General features: G+C 36.2%; 1 protein-coding gene across 2 annotated transcripts; it reads right to left on the bottom strand.

The window, feature by feature from the left end:
* Positions 1–639: 639 nt before the first annotated feature.
* Positions 640–17,260, bottom strand: LOC111048243 (serine/threonine-protein kinase TBK1). Of its 2 annotated transcripts, XM_039422532.1 has the most exons (4): positions 15,944–17,260; positions 7,830–8,269; positions 6,316–6,588; positions 640–3,233 (listed from the first exon to the last, which is right to left on the bottom strand). In XM_039422532.1, the coding sequence occupies exons 1-4, from the start codon at positions 17,019–17,021 to the stop codon at positions 2,826–2,828; spliced, it is 2,199 nt and encodes a 732-aa protein (XP_039278466.1). In that variant the 5' UTR covers positions 17,022–17,260; the 3' UTR covers positions 640–2,825. The 2 variants fall into 2 exon arrangements, with proteins under 2 accessions (XP_039278466.1, XP_022189807.2); XM_022334115.2 differs by lacking the exon at positions 7,830–8,269 and having other exon boundaries at positions 15,504–17,260.
* Positions 17,261–22,700: the final 5,440 nt, after the last annotated feature.

Below are 22,700 nucleotides of genomic sequence, written 5' to 3'. Positions count from 1 at the left end.
CTGCAAGGTAGAAATATTCTCCGGTTCGTCAAGGCTAAAAGAAAAGGGTGGCTTGGACATGTTGAAAGAATGGCCGATAAACGAATGCAAAAAGGAATGCTATATAAGAAACTGGAAGCTGTAAGAAAAAGAGGGAGGCCGAGGGTTCGATGGTTGCAGGATGTGGAGAGAGACTTGAGAGCGATGGGAGTGAGAAGTTGGAGGCAAAAGGCAGCAGACAGAGACGCTTGGAGGCAGATTGTGGAGGAGGCCAAAGCCCACATCGGGCTGTAGCGCCAGGATAAGTAAGTATATTACTAAGTAAATTGTGTTAAATAGTTGCAGGAATACAAACTGGTTGTGCTCAAGTATTGTATTTCATTCTAGAATAATATTTTTTCCATAAATAATTGAATTTTTCCTTTATGTAAGAAATATTATTTCGATAAATTAAATTATTTTTGAAAAACCGTTCCTACCATGCATGGACTACATGCATAATCCATGATCTCACAATATGTATAATATTAAATTAATATTCTCGCGTCACTGAATGAAACTTGAAATAATTGCTAAATATACTATACTTATTGCCTAGAATCATGATTAATGTGTATTTTTATCAAAAAAGGGTTTTCATTATTCAAGGATAACAGCACATTTTCTTGGATATTTTTATTTACCTGAAGAAATATTAACAAAGTAATTTAGAATAAAAAATAAGCAGTCGCATATAAATATAATAGAAAACTGATAATCTCAGCTCTCATCAATCATAACCGAACAGACTAAGAACTAATTACCACTTCAAGGATACAAACATGGAAATACAATTATTCTTTTATAATGATATTCTAAAACATTCAAAAAGTTCGTTTTTATTTTGATAATAATTATGCGAAACGATGAACGCTTATCTAAAAAAATGGTTCCAGACTCTAATGTAAACTAATTTTGAACTCAACAAAATAGTAACCTCTTCCAAGAGAGTTATGTGCTTGTGGTAAGCTATAAAAATATAATGATCAAGTGAATATAAAATATAGTCTACAATTAATAAAAATAGGGTATAGCGTTGTACTATCAATAGAAAATTGGTATTTTTATAAATAATAATTTTGTCTGATCAGTAAACTGTCTTATCACAATACTAATTATAACACTAACAATGAACCCAGGATTCAACCCAATCTAAGGCCAATAAAGAAATCTACCTCTTATCAGCGGCAATTATTAGAAATAAATTCATATGGAAACATGCAAGAAATAATTCCAATGACATAAGTAATTCTCTGGATTTGAAACATTTTGCTTGCATCTTAACTAGACTACTTTTCAAAACCCAGAACACTTCTTACATTAATATTCCTCTTCTTTATAAAAGCAATGTTGTACATTTTTCATCCTGACAAAGTCAATAGGCCTATTGGAATATGTCTGAGTTTCAAACATTTTTATTATACTGGGTGCTTTATTTTTATGACAGAAACTGATATTTACAAGACTTATTACCTATTAAATACACTTGATGGCATAATGCACGTTTTGAAACAGAAACTGTGGTATAATAATTATTGTACATGATAATTAATAGAATGCTACACTTCTCAAATTTAATAAGTCTAAAATAAAACTTAGCTGTCTCGAAGTCTGAAAATGTATCATGGTTGAATTCATTAAGCTTAATCATAATTGAGTAATTGAACGTGAATAGGTTTTAGGCGCAGAATACTAGTAATCTTAGAAAAACCATACAGATGGACTGAAAATAGTAATAAAGTTCTTTGGTTCTAGAAGTACAATGATAAGGTGCTATTATGAAAAATGTAGTGCTCGCTGTCAACAAATTAATACTTGAAGATAGATAACGTCTACTGCATAATTTGATAGCGATAACGTGGTTGTTATTCTCAATGATACTCAAAAACTCAACGGGTGAATTGGCGTCTTATCTGGGAATGTGACAAGGAATTCGATGAGAGAATATTCGTTATGGAATTCTGAACACTAGCCTATTAAAGTTGAATCCAATCATTCACAGCAATAAAACACAACATGAAAATCTTATAAATGAGCAGCACAAATGAAATTGAATCGACACTGTTTTTTCAAACATGCATTAATACTGGGTTAAGCAACTTGAGAAGTTACACACACATCATTTTTGGATGTACGATTTTTTGTCGTCCTTATAAATTGTTCCACATTGAATGGAACTTGACAAACATGATCACATCATATTTTTGTCAAGTTATGTTCAATATAATCGAATTTATAAGGGGGCAAAAATCAATGGTTGTTTAACTAGACTTGGACCGACCAGTATGCACCATCTCGGTGATAGATCAACTGTTCGTTCAGCCCTCAAAGAAACATTAATGAATATACAAGCATTAAACGAAGATGGTGCATATGACCTTTAAACTCATCTACGTTTAACGCTAATTTAGTTAGTAGGAAGATATGATCGCATTCATTAAGTGTTTCATACCTGGTTTAAACAACCAATCAATCTCCGTTTAAAACGAGATGGTGGGCCTTATTTGAAAAGTAATGCCAGTCATCAGGGTGAAATGAACAGCTAATACTCATTAAATTAGCGAACTGATAATGAATGCCGGGAAATCCTAGTGATGGATGAGACAAAGTGATGAATGTCTCTTTTCCTAGTGAAAAGATACATGAATGAGATCCAAACGAAAATTTTGTGTTAATAAATGCAATTGCTAATACTAAATTCAATGAATGGGGAATTTGTCATCAAGTCACAGCCGCAGAATGAAATTTATAGGAAAGACAGTCGAAAGTGAAGTAAGAAGGCATGAGCATTTTCTTCTGAATTGACATCATTTTTCCGATTCGCTCTTCTCTTCAGCCGCCAAGCCTTTGAACTGCCTGATGAGGTCGGTGTTTTCACTGATGACGGTGGAGATCTCGTCCTGGCCGCTGAGGATGTCCTTGATACTGGTGCGGAACAAGGACTTGAGTTCCTGGCCGCGAATGCGACCAGCGCCCTTGACGCGACTCACGTTGACCAGCTCGTCGTGGAAGCTCAGGTCGTTGTCGACGACTCGCGCCACCAATGCGTCCAGCCTCCGCTCGAACGTCTCCACATCCTTGTCGAGGATACGTGCCTGCAGGTACACCGTCTGCGCCATCTTGTACCAGTCGGCAAGCATGTCGGACAGCTGCGTCACACACGGCGCCACTTCCTGCTCCAGCGACATCTTCAGCATCTTGCCCGTTTCAGCAACCTGAAGTATTCAATTAGCATAAACTAATTTTTTGTAATCTCAATAATTCAAACAAAAAATATTTACAATCAGTACCTACAGAGGAGAAACGTAATCTGCTATATTAATAAAAATGCTTGCACAGTAAATTTGGCTTTCCATGAAGAATTTTTCATGGAAAAACAAAAATTTTTCCATGAGTCCATATTAATTAAACAAACCCATATATGAAAGAAGGAATCGTTCATGAACTGCTAAAACTACCACCTCATAGCTCCCCAAACTATACAGAGTGTCCCACGAAAGGTGTAACAGCCGAAGACAATTTATATACTAAATTTGCAAAAAACATTTCCAGTAACATTTTCTTATATCGACCTTAGTTTTTGAGATTTATATATTTTTCGATATTTTCAAAAAACATCAATAACTATAAAACTATCAGTCAAAATATTATTTTAAGAATATGGTTGGAAAGAGAAATTTCTGATAAGATTCATATAATTTGTTCCTTTGATGTTTGAACTTTTCATCAAAGTGGAAAAACAATTCATAGAGCCGAAATTTCAAACAGTTTGAACGCTCATAAAAAGTCCAAAAACATTGAACAAAAGAACAAATTTTATGGATCTAATTAGCAATTTATTTTTCTTTCCAATCATATCCTTAGAATTAGATTTTGGCTGTTAGTTTTCTAGTTATTGACGTTTTTCAAAAATCGTTAAATCTTGAAAACTAAAGTCGATATAAGAAAATGTTACAGGACATTTTTTATTGCAAATTCCATGTAGAATCTATGGTCTTCAGTGGCGTATCCAGGGGGGATATGGGGATGTATTCCCCCCCCCGGAAATGGAACCTGAATTTTTTATGGCTGTATCAGCCACAAAAAAATAGCACCTAATAACATATTTTCGTTATATTTTACTAATTAAATTAAGTCGAGAAATATAAGGGATGAGAGAATAGCACTGCAATAGTAATGATAATAATAATGAGCTAGACAGTGACGAGTGGTCTAGTGCGTAGGGAATAGATAGCAGGGGATAGAGAAACTACAGATATTACTTCAAAGATCACTTTTTAACATCTACTATTATAAAGAAATTTAATATAGCTTATATTGCTCTAGATTATGGTTTATTCAGTTTCATGCATATCCTTAAACAAAGCTCCAGCAGCTTCTAGATAGTACCCCCGAAAATTTCACAGTTATGATGAACGTGCATAGTTTCTACCGTGGACAGGAGGGACACAACCCTCTAATATTTGAAAAAATGTCTTATCCCCCCCCAAAAAAAAAACAATGTAAGTTTAAATACTCAAGTGAAAATCAAGTAAATTTGGAAAAAAATTTAATCAAGTTTAACCAACCTATAAAGTTGGTTATGTTGGTTAAATGTGCTTTATTGGAGCCAAATTAAGCATTCTAGTAGCTTGTTAGCAGAATAAATAATGAGTAGGCCTTCTACAACATCACCATTTTTTTTAAACAATTGAATGACAAATAAAATTCTACTCCATTCCATTCTATTTGTTATTTGATCAAAAACCAATAGGCCTATGACATTTTCAACGGAAAATTTAAATAATAAGAGGCCTACTGATCACCAAAAAAACTTGAATGGAATGTTTGTTTTCAAGTGGAAATTGAGTAAAATCGCACCAAATTGAAGGTATATTTTCAAAAATTTCCGGACCACTCTTTGGGGAAGGGTATTCCATACCCCCCGGTGTCACCCTCAAATTTTAAGTGCTTTCTACTCCAATGTTATGATCCCCCCCCCCCGAATTTTTTTTCTGGTTACGCCACTGATGGTGTTTGCCTGTTACACCTTTCGTGGGACACTCTGTATAGTTTGAGGAGCTATGGGGTGGTAGTTTTTAGCAGTTCATGAACGATTCCTTTTCTCGAAAGTATATGTTCATCATATTATTGAACGTACGTACAGTCTTTCTTCAAATAACCAACTCCAGTACTGTTGTTTGAAAATAATAACTATTGTACAATAAATTCTGGCTTCTGGACGATAAATCAGGCAATATCAGAAGTGGTTGACTGCACTCTCAATCTGGATTGCCACACATCAGTATCAGTGTACATGTCCGGTACAATGAAAATAATCCCCACAAGTTCTAATGGAACTATTCACACTCGCCTGGCCGGGCTGAGTTGGGATAGTCTCATTACAACTCGTACGAATGATATTTTCACTGTACCCAACACTTTCTCTGACACTGATATGTGCGAATCCAGCTTCAGGGAGTGTGCACACTACACACAGAGCGATCAGCCATTCCGAATTCATAATATTACTTATAATTGGAATTTGTACACTTGTCAAACCCCTTTCAATTCCAGAATAAAAAAATAATATCGAGTGTAGTATTGAATGTGATAGTAATATTCTAGCAGATATTCATAATATAGAATGAAATCACTTTGGTCAGTAGTTATTGATAGAAAAAAATAGATTAGTTTCAGACTAGAATCAATTAATCTGTAGTAAACTTAGATATCAAGCAGTAGAATTCAGTAGTTTATTGATAACACTGTTTCAGTTATTAGCTAAATCTAATTAAAATTGAAAAATAACTACTTCTTTAATAACTACTTGAAAAAGTTATTAACTACTTCTAAGTACTGTATATTTCTAATACACATGACTGTAGTTTCGAGCTGAAACCAACATATCTTCAGTTGCACTGATGTAGACTGCCGGCCAATTTTGGAGGGCCATGAGGCTTATTATTGGATGAGCCTTTGTAGGCTATTCACTAGGTGAGTTTTCCATGTTGGACAGCATCTTAGTATGCGCATATTTTTGACTACTTCTGTTTTGTGTTATACACGCTTTTGTTTGATTCTTTTTGACTTCAGTTTTGTCAGCAGGCCTACTTTTTTTTTTTTTTTGTTTTCCTGACCTGTCCCTAGGGGTCCAATGCCCACCTTATGGACATAAAATTACTAATAACAAAGACCTACAGTAGTTTATCTAAATTTATTTCGGCTAACAGTAGATGAAAGTGATGAATTTAATCAGCACATTAACATGCAAAACAGATAAAGGAAATTGAGTAAATAGCGAGTTGAGGAGCTTACCTTGATCTTTTCGAGTACATGGAACTGTTCGTCGTTGAAGGTAAGGTTGCGCGTGGCGCGGTCCCGGAGCAGATGCTGCCAGGAGTCCCTGAGCCGGTCAACGAGGATGCGCGCCCTGGCCGGAGCACGACTCCTGTGCGGGCATGCGCAGTCGCGCGTCGTCGACTCCCACTCGCGCACCAGCGCCTGCTCCGCCACGTACCGCGTGTACAGCTGCTGAATCGCCAGCGACAACCCGCTTACCAGCTCTTTCGTTAGAACGTCCATCTTTTCCTAAACAAACAATAACCATAAATATTTCTTTTTTTTTCAAATTCAAAAACTTTATTGTTTCTTCCAAAACCAATACATTCAAAAATTTCACTTGAACAGCAAAAATACAAGAAACCAATCACCTGCAAGGAAAATCCTGTGCGCAGGTGAGAGTTGCCAACATTACATTAACAAAAAATAATAAGAAATTCAATATAAAATTCACTATTCAAATCAAACTGTATTGCCTTACAAAATAAATGTAAGACAGGTTAAAAATATAATCTTATTAAGACCGATTCCCACATATCAGTATTTTATTTCATCTATTATACATGTCATAGGCCATTCAGAATAGCATTGACAATTGTCATATGTATATTTGTCTGGTACAGTGAATTCATTTTTCACATGAGTTCTAATGGGACTAGGCCTATTGCCACCCAGCCCGGCCGAGCCAGTATGATAAACACATTGACTATAATAGTCATAGAGAAAAAATAGCATAAGAAGTTACCTCATGGAATAGGGCGCTTATGTTCCAAACTTCACTGTTAACTCAAGTCAATAGTCCTATAATTTATTTTTGGTGAAGCTATGTGACGCTGGTCTCTTCTAATATTCCAGCCCGACCTACGGTTTTTACACTCTAACCCGAGGGGGTGAGGAGGTACTCAGCCGTTCCAATTTCCATCGGACTATTTTCACGTGGTTGACTATAGTGAGCCCCCGGGCTGGAGAACACGCTTATGATTTTTAAACCCATATAATAAACTATTGTAATGTAATCTATAGTTCACTCCACACGGGTAGGCCTAAATAAGTGAGAATCAAAATTCAATACATCTGACATCGGCGCATAAACGGCAGAAAGTCTGTTTGATAACTCCCAAAACATAAATCATCAGTCAGCTGGATGATAATGACGTCACTGGATGGCACTTTCTATGCTATCCAGTTATATCCTTGAAAAGGATAACGGAGTTAGTCAATTTCGTTGGCCATCGAACTCGATCTGTATAATGGTTCAAAGAATGTATGTTGGAAATGAAAATCTGGTTGATCAAAGTGTTCATACATATACACAAACATACACAAGCATTTGAACATAAACACAAACAGTCGGACAATGAGTTGAAAGTAGAACTAGCTAACGCTCTAATGAATTTGGCGACCCACTTGTGACGCAATCAATCCAGCCCTGCTGCTCAAAGATTAAGACATAAGATTAAGTTTTTGTAAAGTAAACCAGTAAAACTTACCCTCCAATTGATGAATGATGCAGTACTTTTGACACCCAGTAGATTATGAACGGTTTTCTGTCCTCTCATAACAGCATCAACCATTAGTTCAGCTTCCTTGGCTAGTCGCTTCAAATGATTGCACTTTGAAATAACCCTGGTAAGTTCATCTCCGACCACTATGTTAAACATTGTGACACTATCGTGCGTCAGTTTACTGCACATTGACAACCGTTCTATCCTCCTTTTACAGACGTGTCCAACACTGCAAGCTGTTTTAGCTAATGTAGCATCATTCTCTACCGATACATTATTAGGGAAAGATGGGAATTTTGGTAACTCTGAATCTGCAATGATGACAACATTGTTATTTTCTTTGCTAAAGAGCAACATCGGGCTAGCCAATTCTGTTAGTGGATAAGTTCGACTAGGTTTGCCCTCTCCAACAAGGCTAGTTAAATGTGTATCTTTGAACAGTATGATAGAACTCAGGAACTTTATTCAACAGTATGATGTTCTGAATGCGGATTTATATAGGGGAGTACTATCATCACTGAATAGTAATATCTCTTCTTCAGCAGCATGTATTCAAGAGATAAGGCGAAACGAGATGAACATCTACGACAATCGACTTAAGACTTTCCTGTGGCCGACATCCACTACATATCGAATGGGCTTCTGTTTAGAAAATGAAGGAAAATACGTACCCTACAATGAAACAACAAAGTCATTCTTAACTAAGGAAAAGTATATTCTAGTCAGTAGAGACACCCAATCATGCTGAATGCTGAGCTGCTGAAGAATATTCTAAAAGTTGACATCACAAATTGTAAGATGCCAAAAATAACTTGGATGGATGGAGTTCCAGGGTGTGGTAAAACTCACTTTAGCAACATACACCAGGTAAAGATCTCATTTTGTGTCAGACAAGAGCTGGAATAAATGAAATTAGGCAAGAGGTGAATAGAATTCACAAAAATAAATATGAAAGAATAATTAAACAGGATTATAGAACAGTTTCATCTTTTATAATAAACGGATCAAAAAAGCAGTACAAACGTGTTTTCATAGATGAAGCAGTATTAATGCATGCAGGTTTCGTGGGATTTGTCTCATCTCTCGCTGGTGCTTCTGAGATTATTCTGCTAGGAGATTCAAACCAAATACCTTACATAGAGAGAAGTAAATTAACAGCTGAATGGTCACACATTTCATCTCTCTGTGAGAAGAGAATCCATCAAACAGTAACTAGAAGGTGTCCAATAGACGTCTGCTACATCCTTTCCAGCTACTACCAGGACATTAGTACGAAAAATGAGGTCCTGTTATCCGTCAGACCTCCAATAACAAATGGAGAACTTGGACCACTTGAACCTAACACTCTGATTCTTACATTCACTCAGCTCGAGAAGAAAACAGTGCTAGAAGAGCTGCAATCAAAACTTCACCCTTCAGTTAAAGTCCATACAATTCATGAAGCACAGGGCTTAACTCACAAGAATGTAGTTCTGATAAGGAACAATAAAAACAACTTGGAATATATAACAGCACACAACATGTAATAGTAGCAATGAGCAGACACACACAAACCTTCAGATATATCACAACAGGGCAAGAAGATTTAGTGCTGACCCTAATTCGAAAACTAAAGGATGTTAGTGAAGAGTTTCTCTTAAGCTGGAATGAAAGAAACATGGAAGGGATTAATGAGAGTTTAAATAATGAGTAACAACAACTTATCAAATTTGCTCAGCTTCGAGGATCTTGATTATTTTGAAGAAATAACGATGAAGTGATCAACAACAGTCAACAACTTTGTGCAGCATTGAGTTCTTGTGATTTGAGCATCTTCTGTCTCAATATAAGGAGTATCAGAAGAAATTTTGATGAGCTGATGATTCAATTGTGCGACATTAATTTTTCTTTTGATGTTATTATTCTAACCGAATGCTGGATTAGGACTGAATTTGTACTCCAGTCCATTCGAGGATATGATGTATTTTCCACCATAAACAACCCATTACAAAATGATGGTGTAGTTGTTTATGTTAAAGATAGTATAATGTACAATGTGTTGAGCTACATATTAACCAGGCAAATGTCCTACATATTCGGTTGGATGCAGCAGACAAAAAGTGGAACATCCTTGCAATATACAGATCACCGTCCTTCAATGATATTACAGATTTCCTGAGTGACTTGGAATCGATCCTGAATGAATTAAGAGGGCAACAAGTCATATGTGCCGGAGACATGAATATTAACACCCTTCAAATTCGTCCACATCATCAATTGAATGACTACTGCGATCTTCTAAGCGAGCATGGGCTCAGACTCTGCATTAACAAGCAACCAGAACTACAACAGAAACTGCTTCTTGCATAGATCACATTGCTACCAACTCCAGAGATAATCTTTTTCCAATCATTTATGAATCAACAATAACTGACCACTTCACCACAATTCTAGGAGTGCAACATATTCGAGAAATAGTGCAAATGAAACTGGAACACATGAAATAAACGAGAAAATAGACATTAATAGCTTGAAGAATGAACTACTGAATGAGGAGTGGATTCATGTTTTAGAAGATAATAATCCAGATACATCTTATGACACCTTCTTATCAACTCTGAGACAACATATACAAAATAATATCAAGCAGCATCGGCGGCAGAAGAAGTACAAACCCATCAAACCATGGATCACCAGAGGTATAGTAGCAGCAATAAGAACCAGAAATCTACTCAACAAAAGAAGAAAGGAAGACCCAAACAACATTAACTTAACCAACTTCTATCGTCGGTATAGGAATACACTCACAGCTTTAATTCATGAAACAAAGGACCAATACTATAGAGAGAAATTGTATGAAGCTGGAAAGGATAATAAAAAAATGTGGAAAGTAATCAAAGATGCTACTGACTCTAAATCAAAAACAAAAATGAAATTGAATGCTATTAAAATAGATGATAGGATTTTCAATCTAAAGGAAAATCCAGAAACTGTGCTCAACCACATGAATAACTTTTTCACAAATGTAGGTGAAGAAATGGCGGAGACAATAATAGATTCCTTAAGAAAACCACTAGACCAAATCATATCCCAATATAAACCTGTTACAAGAACTCTACACTCCATCTACTTTCACCCAGTAACTGAAGATGAGCTTCTTGAAGCTATTAGTAGTTTGCGAAATGACAGTGCTCCAGGACTTGATGGAATCAATAATAGAACATTGAAGTCGATAAAAAATGTAATTGTAAAACCATTAATTCACATATTTAATTTAAGTCTGTCAAAAGGAATTTTTCCAAAAGCTATGAAAGAGACATGTGTTAGACCATTACATAAAGGAGGCGACAAAACAAATGCCACCAATTACAGGCCTATTTCACTTATAAGCAATATTTCTAAGATTTTGGAAAAACTGGTAAAGAAACGTCTTGTGAATTACATGGAAAAAAACAACTTACTATCTAGGAATCAATTTGGTTTTCGTGAGGGGAGGAGTACAGAAGATGCGGTATTAGAATTGTCAAATTTTGTCACAGATAAGCTAGAAAATAACAAAAAATGTGCAGCAGTGTTCCTGGACCTAGCAAAAGCTTTTGACACTGTTAATCACAGTTTGCTGCTGAAGAAATTAGAAGCCATGGGAATTAGAGGAGTTCCTCTAGCATGGTTTAGATCATACCTCTGTGACCGGCGTCAAAAAGTCAAAGTTGAAGAACATCTCAGTTCAGAGGAACGATGAAGTTTGGGATTCCCCAAGGAACAGTTCTTGGGCCAATTCTGTATTTGGCATATGCAAATGAGCTATGTTCAATTAAGATAAGAGGAAGAGTAATAGCTTTTGCTGATGATACGTGTATACTATTTGAAGGAAACACCTGGGAGGAAGTTTTTAATCTGGCACAGGAAGAATTGATCAAAGTCGATAAATGGTTAAGAGAAAATTTGCTTACAGTAAATGCAACAAAAACGAAATTTTTAGCCTTTTCTCTGACAGAACGGACGAGACCACCGGATTCTTCAATAATCCTGCATCACTGTGGAAGCACCAACAACCCGTGTGATTGCCCTTCAATTCAACAAGTCAATGAAATAAAATATTTAGGAACAATAGTGGACAACAAATTCAAATGGGACAAGCACATTAATCTATCAATTACCCGGATCAGGAAGCTTCTCTACAAATTCTATCAACTCCGTAAAATCCTCAACTATGAGACATTAAAAACTGTTTATTTTTCTTTAGTGCAATCAATTTTAAGATACGTCATAATTATCTGGGGAGCTACGAATTTTACACATGTTGAACCTCTCTATAAACTTCAAAAACGAATACTAAAAATAATAGGCTTCAAGGAGAATCAATTCCCCACGAACATTCTTTTCAAGGACAGTAAAGTACTGAGTGTAAGACAACTCTACATCCAGGCTATCATCACGCGAATGAGGAGAAACAACGAACACATAAGACTGGCAGATCATAACCATCAAACAAGGCAGAGAAACACGTATTCAATAGTACCAAGGATGAACACTACATTTGGGCAAAGAAACTACACATATTTGGGACCAAAAATTTATAATTCAATACCAAGTTACATTAGGGAAGAATTCAATAGACACAGGTTCAAGAAAAGTTTATTTTCCTGGTTGGTTGATATTGGAGTGGAAAATTGTGAAATTTAGTTAGACTGTAAATATTGAAACTATTTATTCTTCATTCCACTCTTTACTGTTTTTCATTTTTCTAAAAATAACCTTTCTTATTATTATCCTTAATAGAACATTAATATTTATTTACTAATTCCATAATTTGTTTGTTTGTATTATACATTTTGTAACATATTTAAATCTGGGTAGATAAAAAGCCCTAACAGAAATAGTAATAGGTCTAAAAATAAAGTAATTGGCTAATATCGCCAAGCAGATAATAAACAAGATTAGATAGCATCAGCTTGTTCTGGCTAAATGGTACAAGAACTTAAAAAGGATTTGAAGGAAGTTTACTACTCATAAATAGATTATTTATAAAATATTTGAAGATTGAGGTTATATAGATGTATTCACGGATCGGTGACCTAGAGATCGATCAAACCGAAGAACGTAGAATCTGACCAAAACCCCTTGGCAGAGCTTTATTGCATTCGGATGGTGTGCAATGTGAAAAAACACCCGTCCACGTGGCTAATTATTAGGTAGCATGGAATTAATATTAATATATAGAATATTAACTAGCATGCAAAGAGCATAAATAAAAAACCAAATAAAAATAATTTAATGTATTCAGGAAATAAGAGTTACCAGGCGCATGAATACCTAATAAAATTTGCATGCACCAATAGTAAAACGGCAGTTAATAGGCGGCAACTGTAGGCCAATTCAAAAATATTTCTATATATTTATATAAATGTACTAGTTTTTGTATTATAAATTTGTGTAATCTATGTTATCAATATGGCTCGAATGCAAAGAAATTATTAATCATATAATCTAAGCAATATTTTGGCATTTTTTGTAAGATCTATTTGAATTTAATGGCGGAGGATTGGGATATTTAAATTTTATGCTAATTTGAAAGTCGGAAAGAGGATCTGTAAAACTTGAGAAGGAAGAACCAGCACTCGCCAGCCAGATGCCACCATAAGAGGACCCCAAATATTTTAGAGCGAAGTACCTTATTAATAATTTTGTAAAAATTAAAGTTAAAGTAAATTATTAAATTTCTTAAAAGACTTCGTGATGCTATTGTGAAGCAGAAGTCATTTTTCATTTTTATTAAATTTATAACCCCTTGGAGGAGACGATTCCGGCTACCATATTCCCGGACCACATGGAGTTGGATCGACATCGGCGGCTTACAAGAAGATTTTCGACACGTGAGTGATTTAAATTTGAATTTAGTGATGGGCGCCCTAGTGCTTCGAAATAATCTGATGATCAAAGCTAGCTCGCCGAAAGGGTTATTATAAATTAAGAAATTAATAAGAGTAATACTTGCGCAAGTAAAAATTAGTATTAAAGGTATTTAATTGAAAGAAAAATATAGATCAATATTTTAGAAATTTCTATTTAATCAAAGAAGTACGAAATCTAGGCTATCAAACGTATGCATACAATATTTAATTTTTTGCAATACAATTTGCGATAATTTATCATAGTTCTAATTCACTAGATGAATGGCTCTACCTATTCCGTCAGGTGCCGAATCTTGCACCCTGAGATAAAAATATATATTCGATACAAATAAATCTACTAAATACTAGAGATTTTAATATATAGATATATTTGGATTATTAGTGGCTAATTTATCAAGCTGATCTTAGAGCACATATTTTTGATTGAATTATCCAAGCAGACAAGTATTAGCAAGTACATGTCACAGCTACATGCCAAAGAATGCATATGATTTCAAGATAAAGGCACATGGTAATGATTCGTGCCACAAATCTAGAATATAAAGTTTAGCCTGTGATATTTTTATTGATTTCAAATATTGTTCTATTTTTATATTATATTTTTTATCGCTCTATATATATTTTTTGCCTCGATTGATCTTTGCATTATTTGTGTAATATATGTGTGAAATTTTCATGGTGTGCAATTTATTTTTTATTCCTCATCTCTATAGTATAAGTATCATTTTTATATATATATTTATTATTTATTGAATTACAAGAGTTATAGGAGAAGCCCATATCTAGGCCTATCAAGATTTTTTAAGACTGAATACTATTAGAAAACCACGCCCTAATTATATTAAATCTCATGCTTTACCGACTGATGCCAAGCAGGAGGCTAATCGTTATTTAAATATAAAGAATAACGTGACACAAAGACATGTCGTACCAACGTGGGACTGATGATGAGAGCCAAGCTCATTGAATAATTATTTGAAATTAAGTCAATAACCATATTGAAAATTATAGATAACTTATACGAGTTGTGAGGAAAACTGGCGAAGGAAAATTTGTATTACTTTTTGGGGAATCAATAGCTTTAAATAAAGAGAAATTATATGTTTTAAAGAAATTTTTTAATATTCCAGCCCGACCTACGGTTTTTACACTCTAACCCGAGGGGGTGAGGAGGTACTCAGCCGTTCCAATTTCCATCGGACTATTTTCACGTGGTTGACTATAGTGAGCCCCCGGGCTGGAGAACACGCTTATGATTTTTAAACCCATATAATAAACTATTGTAATGTAATCTATAGTTCACTCCACACGGGTAGGCCTAAATAAGTGAGAATCAAAATTCAATACATCTGACATCGGCGCATAAACGGCAGAAAGTCTGTTTGATAACTCCCAAAACATAAATCATCAGTCAGCTGGATGATAATGACGTCACTGGATGGCACTTTCTATGCTATCCAGTTATATCCTTGAAAAGGATAACGGAGTTAGTCAATTTCGTTGGCCATCGAACTCGATCTGTATAATGGTTCAAAGAATGTATGTTGGAAATGAAAATCTGGTTGATCAAAGTGTTCATACATATACACAAACATACACAAGCATTTGAACATAAACACAAACAGTCGGACAATGAGTTGAAAGTAGAACTAGCTAACGCTCTAATGAATTTGGCGACCCACTTGTGACGCAATCAATCCAGCCCTGCTGCTCAAAGATTAAGACATAAGATTAAGTTTTTGTAAAGTAAACCAGTAAAACTTACCCTCCAATTGATGAATGATGCAGTACTTTTGACACCCAGTAGATTATGAACGGTTTTCTGTCCTCTCATAACAGCATCAACCATTAGTTCAGCTTCCTTGGCTAGTCGCTTCAAATGATTGCACTTTGAAATAACCCTGGTAAGTTCATCTCCGACCACTATGTTAAACATTGTGACACTATCGTGCGTCAGTTTACTGCACATTGACAACCGTTCTATCCTCCTTTTACAGACGTGTCCAACACTGCAAGCTGTTTTAGCTAATGTAGCATCATTCTCTACCGATACATTATTAGGGAAAGATGGGAATTTTGGTAACTCTGAATCTGCAATGATGACAACATTGTTATTTTCTTTGCTAAAGAGCAACATCGGGCTAGCCAATTCTGTTAGTGGATAAGTTCGACTAGGTTTGCCCTCTCCAACAAGGCTAGTTAAATGTGTATCTTTGAAGAGTATTATCTGGTTTTCAGCAGTAATTTCAGTTTGCTCGTGAACCAAAGCCTGGAAGTCACTGTATACATCATCTGGATGCACATATATCCTTATACTCTGCGCCTTATTGATATGATACACATGAACAGGTTTTCTTGTTAAAGCATTTGTTACCTCAGTGAAGAACTTGTCAAATGTCCAAATTCTCTGTGAATCAACTTCCAACAATCCAGCTAACAATGGGGTTACAAGTTTCTTCAGCCCAGCGCTGAGTTGACAGTTTTTGGGCAAATCTCTGCACCAGTCAATTGGCCCATTCTCAGATGTTTGTATGCCAGAAATTACACCAGATGCTTTTTTGGTTGTAATATAATACATGGTCTCTTTATTGCGCCTACCTCCAAAAGGGCGAAATGGTAAGTTACCTGTAGCAACATGATACAGAGTGACACCTATGGACCACAAATCAACTGTAGCACCAAACGTTTTTCCAACAGGCTTACGCAAAACAGCACGCTCATACATGTCAGGATGCAGATACTCTTCTGTTCCATACAGTGACATAAACTGTTGATCTTCTTCCAATTCCCTGGCTGCTCCAAAATCTGTGAGTTTGTATATTGTTAGTCCATCGCTACTAATAAACTTCATTATGTTTCCTGGCTTAAGGTCTCTATGAACCAAATTATTATCTCGTAAATGCTTCATGCCTGCACTTAAATGTTCTAAGACGAGCAAAAATTCCTCTTCTTGAAGACCATAGGTATTTTCTGGATCGTCCAAAATGTTGAATAGGCTTCCTCCTGTACATAGTTCCATAACAATTACTTTGCCTCTTCCCTCCTGCTCTTCTTCAATTGCTAGTAATTTAACAATATTTTCATGTTTTACTTTTTTAAGTACTTCAAACTCTCTAACCTGGACATCGTGTGGTCTCATATGACTCAGTTGGTTGAATGTTTTGACAGCGACTGGCTCACCATTATTTCTGTTGATTCCTTGAAAAACTGCTCCAGTTGCACCTTTTCCCAGGACACTAGTTGTACACCAAACGTAATTTGTGGAGCCTCTGAGAAAAGACATTGTTAATAGATTGGTAAGTAACTAGTTTGATAAGATTCTAAACATCTAATTACTGTTTCTAAATAACGTTTATAACTATTCATTCAGAAAGAATTCATGTACAAAAAATATGGGAAGGCCTGTATTTTAATCCAAAATGATATAAAACAAGTGCTCAATAACAATAAACACAGGAATCAACTTAACGTAACAAGTCTATCATTCCATTATTCACTAGGTTAACCTTCAATTCTGTCTGCTTTCTATTTTTTCCTATTATTCAATATAGAAGACGATACGTCCTTGTGTGATCATAGAGTGGTCTCTATAATTTGTCTTTACTCGTAGCCAAAATTGTCTTTGCTCTCTGGACGGAACAAAAGTGAATCAATGAATTCCTCGTTATAAGTTTTTACTGTTTTCAATATTTTTAAAAGCTCATTTACATACAGAGCTGCTGGGAACCATTTTGTTAATTAGAGGAAGGATGCTATATAGCATAATCATAAAGACCATTTGTAAACTCTAAGGTTCAACTTTAAGAAATTTATATTGATTTTAAATTGGTAATCAATAATTTTGATGTAAAGTGGACTGTATTGAATAGAAAGGAAACAAGTGATATCTCTACAGAAACAAGTACATGCAATGAATATATAAAAGAACAACTCACCGAAAATCTGCAGCGTACCTAATGTAATATTTATATTATTGAGCTTACAACTCCCAGGTAAGGTATTCAGGTGTCCCCGAGGTAGGAGATGAATCAAGGATGGTGAAAAGGCAAGCTTAATTGTCATCTACTGTTGGTAAATTCGGCTTCCATCATATAACGTTGCACATATATTTCTGACGAGATATTTACAATGTCTTTAAAGACTATAGATCGGTGAACTTTCCAATCGAAAAATAATAGTTTAAAACTTTCAACTAAAGGGAGTTTGGCAAACACTCTTCCAAACGTAGGTTTATGGTGTACGATTTAACATTAACGAAAAAGTAATAATTTGAAGAACGATTTTCTTCTGGGAATGATCGATGAATAATAATTATCAATTCCCGACTCAAGGCAAGCTGTTACAAAGCGAGACTGAACTGAAAGAAAAAACCTACCGGCAAGTGAGCGCGACGCACTCAAGTGAAAGAAATACGAACTGAACGAGGAGCGCGCGTCCAATTCAAAAACGAAAAATGAAAACTAGAGCTGGCTCCAACATCCCCCCCCGGCTGAAAAGCTATTTTCAGACAAGGCTAGAGAACAAAGAAACGAAAAAAAACAATGAATAAACGACGAAAGAAATAAAAATAAAACAAAACGAGAATAAAACAAAAAATGCAAAAGGAAAATTATTGAGTAGGCAACGGATACAACTTTGTAGCCAGCCTTTTGAAGCGACCATTGGCGCACCGCACCATAGCCACTCGAACGACACCGTCAGCACCGGGAAATACTTCCTCAATCACCCCCAGAGGCCATTTCAACGGTGCGACATTTGGTTGATCCACTAGGACGATTGTACCAACCGTGAGAGGGGTGGAATCCTTACACCATTTCACACGGGTTTGTAATTCGTGTAAGTATTCTTTGCGCCAACGACTCCAGAAAGACTGAACCATTTGATTGACTAATTCAAACCGATCCAATCGATTCATTGGACGATCTTCCACATTTAACATAGGAAGGTACTTAAGAGGTGTCAAAGTGAGAAAATGAGTCGGTGTGAGGGCAAGGGGTTCACTCGGATCCGCGCTCATTTGACATAACGGGCGTGAGTTAAGTACAGCCTCAAATTGAACTAAGACAGTGTTCAATTCTTCGTAAGTCAACAACTGGTTACCAATAACTCGAAACAGGTGTGACTTTACTGATTTTATATTCGCCTCCCAAAGACCGCCGAAGTGAGGTGAACCTGGCGGGATGAAATTCCACTCAATGCTATGATCAGCAAGTTCATTCTGGAGCAGGTTTTGATATTCCTTGGAGTTCAGCATCCGTGACAATTTTATTAGCTCATCATAGGCGCCGACGAAGTTGGTACCATTATCGGAATACATGACCTTACAAGGACCTCGTCGAGCAAGGAAACGGCAAAAAGCTGATAAGAACATTTGGGTCGATAAGTCCGAAACTAATTCAATGTGAACGGCTTTAGTTGCCATACAGACAAAAAGACAAATGTACGATTTAAATATGAAAGGATTCCGACACCTGGCCATGGTGATTCGAATGGGTCCACCATAATCAACTCCACATTGGACGAATGGTTTAGACGACAGAGTTCTACAGGCTGGCAGATTGCCCATTTTCGGCGGTGTAAGAGTGGGACGATAGTGAAAACACTTGTTACATTTTCGTACATGACTCCTTATAAGGACACGGGCTGATAAAATCCAATATTTTTGTCTCAAAATAGACGCCAATAAATGAGGTCCAGCGTGACAGTGCTTTTCATGAAAATAATCAATCAAAAGCGTGACCAATGGATCATTTTTTGGTAATATAATCGGATGACAGCTGTCATAATTCAACTCAGAATTTTGTAAACGTCCACCCACACGAATAATATCATGATCAAGAAAGGGTGACAGTTGTTGAAGATGAGAAGTACATTCTTTCCCAGCTTTCAATTCCAGTAATTCTTTTGAAAAATGAATTTTTTGTACAACTTTACACAAATGTTTTTCCGCCAAATCGAAATCTAATTCATGAGGTTTAGGCAATAGACGAAGTACTTTCAATATTAACACCATGATACGCAATAGACGTTGGTAGTTGGAACAACGAGCAATTAAAAGATGAATCGAATTAATAGATGAATTTTCCGACTGTACTACAGTGACAATTGAGTGAACCTTGACCTCAGGTAGACACTCTATAGGGTCCAGATCAACCTTGACGGGCCAATCACTCTCTTCTAACATTAGCCAAGAGGGGCCAGACCACCACAAATCATGACTAATTATTTCAGAAGGGGATAAACCTCTCGAAATGGGATCAGCTGGGTTTGAATTTCCTGCCACGTGTAACCAGTCGTTGATAGGACAGTCTTGAATTTTCTTAACTCGATTAGCGACGAAAGATTGCCATCTAGATGGACAGCCCCTGATCCAATGTAAGACTACAGTTGAATCCGATAATGCAACAACGCGAGTCACGTGACAACGAAGGCTCAAAACAGAGACAACAACCTGTATTAATTCAGCGAGCAAGAGCGCCGCGCATAATTCAAGCCTAGGTATGGATAAAGTCTTAGATGGCACGACTTTTGATTTAGCGCACAACAATGTGATAGTTGCAGGTTGCATATCCATTTGAGATTTTATGTAGATCACACCACCATAACCTAAAGTCGATGCATCACAGAAACCAATGACAGTAATTTTCGAATCATTCATCACTCCTAAATGACGTGGTATGAAGAGATTGGACAACAAAGGGAACTCCTTCTGACATGTCTCCCATTGAAGCGCAATAGAGGGAGGTACTGAATCGTCCCAATCAAGACCAGCATTCCATAATTGTTTAATTAAACATTTAAGAAACAAAGTTAGGGGTGACAAGAGTCCCAAAGGATCGAAAATGCGTGCTACTACCGATAAAATGTGACGTTTGGTAGGAACAGACTGATTAGGATTCACTGAAAAACAAAACGAATCACTACCAGGTTGCCATTTCAAACCTAGGACAGCCAACAAATTTCCCATCTCGAAATCTTTAGACAAGGCCGATTTTTCATCTTCTGAGAAATCATTCATCAATTCAGGTGAATTGGAACTCCATTTAGTAAGTTCGAATCCGCCTCTCTTGAACAATTCTTTAGCCTGACTACAAAGACGATTTGCTTCACCTAAAGAAGACACACTTGTCACCAAATCATCCATAAACATGTCACTCGGAATACGAGCTTTCGCATCAGGGAAATTTTCACCTTCTTCTTGAACAAGTTGATGGACAGTTCTGAGAGCTAGAAACGGTGACTCACTCAGACCAAATACGACAGTTTTTAATTCAAAAATTTGTATGGGATCATTGGACGAAAATCTCCATAACAAACGCTGAAATTTGCGACACGATTCATCAACAAGAATCTGTCTATACATCTGCTTTATATCAGCAGTTACAGCGATAGAAAATAACCGAAAATTGACTAAGAGAACGAAAATATCCGTTTGCAACTTGGGGCCGATATGAAGTATATCATTCAATGATACTCCAGTAGTAGTTTTCGCGCCTGCGTCAAAGACAATACGCAAAGGCGTTGATTGACTCTGAGTTTTGATTACAGCATGATGAGGTATAAAATAACCACTTTTATCACTCTGATTTTTTATCAATTCCATGTGTCCTTGTTTGAGATAATCCAAGAGGACATCGTGATACACTAAACCCTTGAACCCTTGAACCCTAGCATGCACAAACGATTTACAATAAAATTGGATAAGTGCTTGCCAAATATTTGAATAAAAAATAGCCAATAAAATCCGGCCCGGAGGACCAGTGTAAACTCTAAGGTTCAACTTTAAGAAATTTATATTGATTTTAAATTGGTAATCAATAATTTTGATGTAAAGTGGACTGTATTGAATAGAAAGGAAACAAGTGATATCTCTACAGAAACAAGTACATGCAATGAATATATAAAAGAACAACTCACCGAAAATCTGCAGCGTACCTAATGTAATATTTATATTATTGAGCTTACAACTCCCAGGTAAGGTATTCAGGTGTCCCCGAGGTAGGAGATGAATCAAGGATGGTGAAAAGGCAAGCTTAATTGTCATCTACTGTTGGTAAATTCGGCTTCCATCATATAACGTTGCACATATATTTCTGACGAGATATTTACAATGTCTTTAAAGACTATAGATCGGTGAACTTTCCAATCGAAAAATAATAGTTTAAAACTTTCAACTAAAGGGAGTTTGGCAAACACTCTTCCAAACGTAGGTTTATGGTGTACGATTTAACATTAACGAAAAAGTAATAATTTGAAGAACAATTTTCTTCTGGGAATGATCGACGAATAATAATTATCAATTCCCGACTCGAGGCAAGCTGTTACAAAGCGAGACTGAACTGAAAGAAAAAACCTACCAGCAAGTGAGCGCGATGCACTCAAGTGAAAGAAATACGAACTGAATGAGGAGTGCGCGTCCAATTCAAAAACGAAAAATGAAAACTAGAGCTGGCTCCAACACCATTATAATAATAAAGTACAGTGTTTATATGACAGCATGTGTTCCATTAAAGTCAGAGGAGCTAAACAATCAGTGGATAGACTCCATCCAGCAATTTAAGAGAGGATTGTGCATTGTACATCACCAGGCATTGGACCTGCTGGCTGCCTCAGTTTACCCTCCAGACTCTCAGCTTCTGACCTGGCGCCCTGTGACATGTGAGGATGTTTTATGGATTGTGACTGGCTTGAGCAAATCTGCAAGTATAGACATTTGATACATGACTAGCATATTTATTAAGGACATCATATTGTCTATTATTGTGCCTTTAACTGTTTGTATTAATCAGTGTCTCTTACAGGCCGTTTTTCCTGATGAGCTGAAGGTTTCAAAGACAGTACCAGTCTTCAAAGATGGAGACAAAACTGACCCTTCCAATTATAGGCCAATTTCTATTCTCCTTATAATATCGAAAATGTTTGAGATTGCTGAGCAGCTCCTTGAGTATTGTTAGCATTGCGG

This window comes from Nilaparvata lugens, chromosome 2, assembly GCF_014356525.2.
Source record: "Nilaparvata lugens isolate BPH chromosome 2, ASM1435652v1, whole genome shotgun sequence".
NCBI classification, from domain to species: Eukaryota; Metazoa; Arthropoda; class Insecta; order Hemiptera; family Delphacidae; genus Nilaparvata; species Nilaparvata lugens.
This window is presented reverse-complemented; position numbering and strand designations above follow the sequence as displayed.

Bases quoted from the DNA above. Each gene is read 5' to 3' on its own strand.
- LOC111048243 (XM_022334115.2), bottom strand. From the start codon at position 17,021: ATGTCTTTTCTCAGAGGCTCCACAAATTACGTTTGGTGTACAACTAGT. The intron at 6,589-15,503 runs GTAAGTTTTACT...TTGTTTGTTTAG, and splicing joins CATCATTCATCAATTGGAGG to GAAAAGATGGACGTTCTAAC. The intron at 3,234-6,315 runs GTAAGCTCCTCA...TGAATACTTCAG, and splicing joins ATGTACTCGAAAAGATCAAG to GTTGCTGAAACGGGCAAGAT.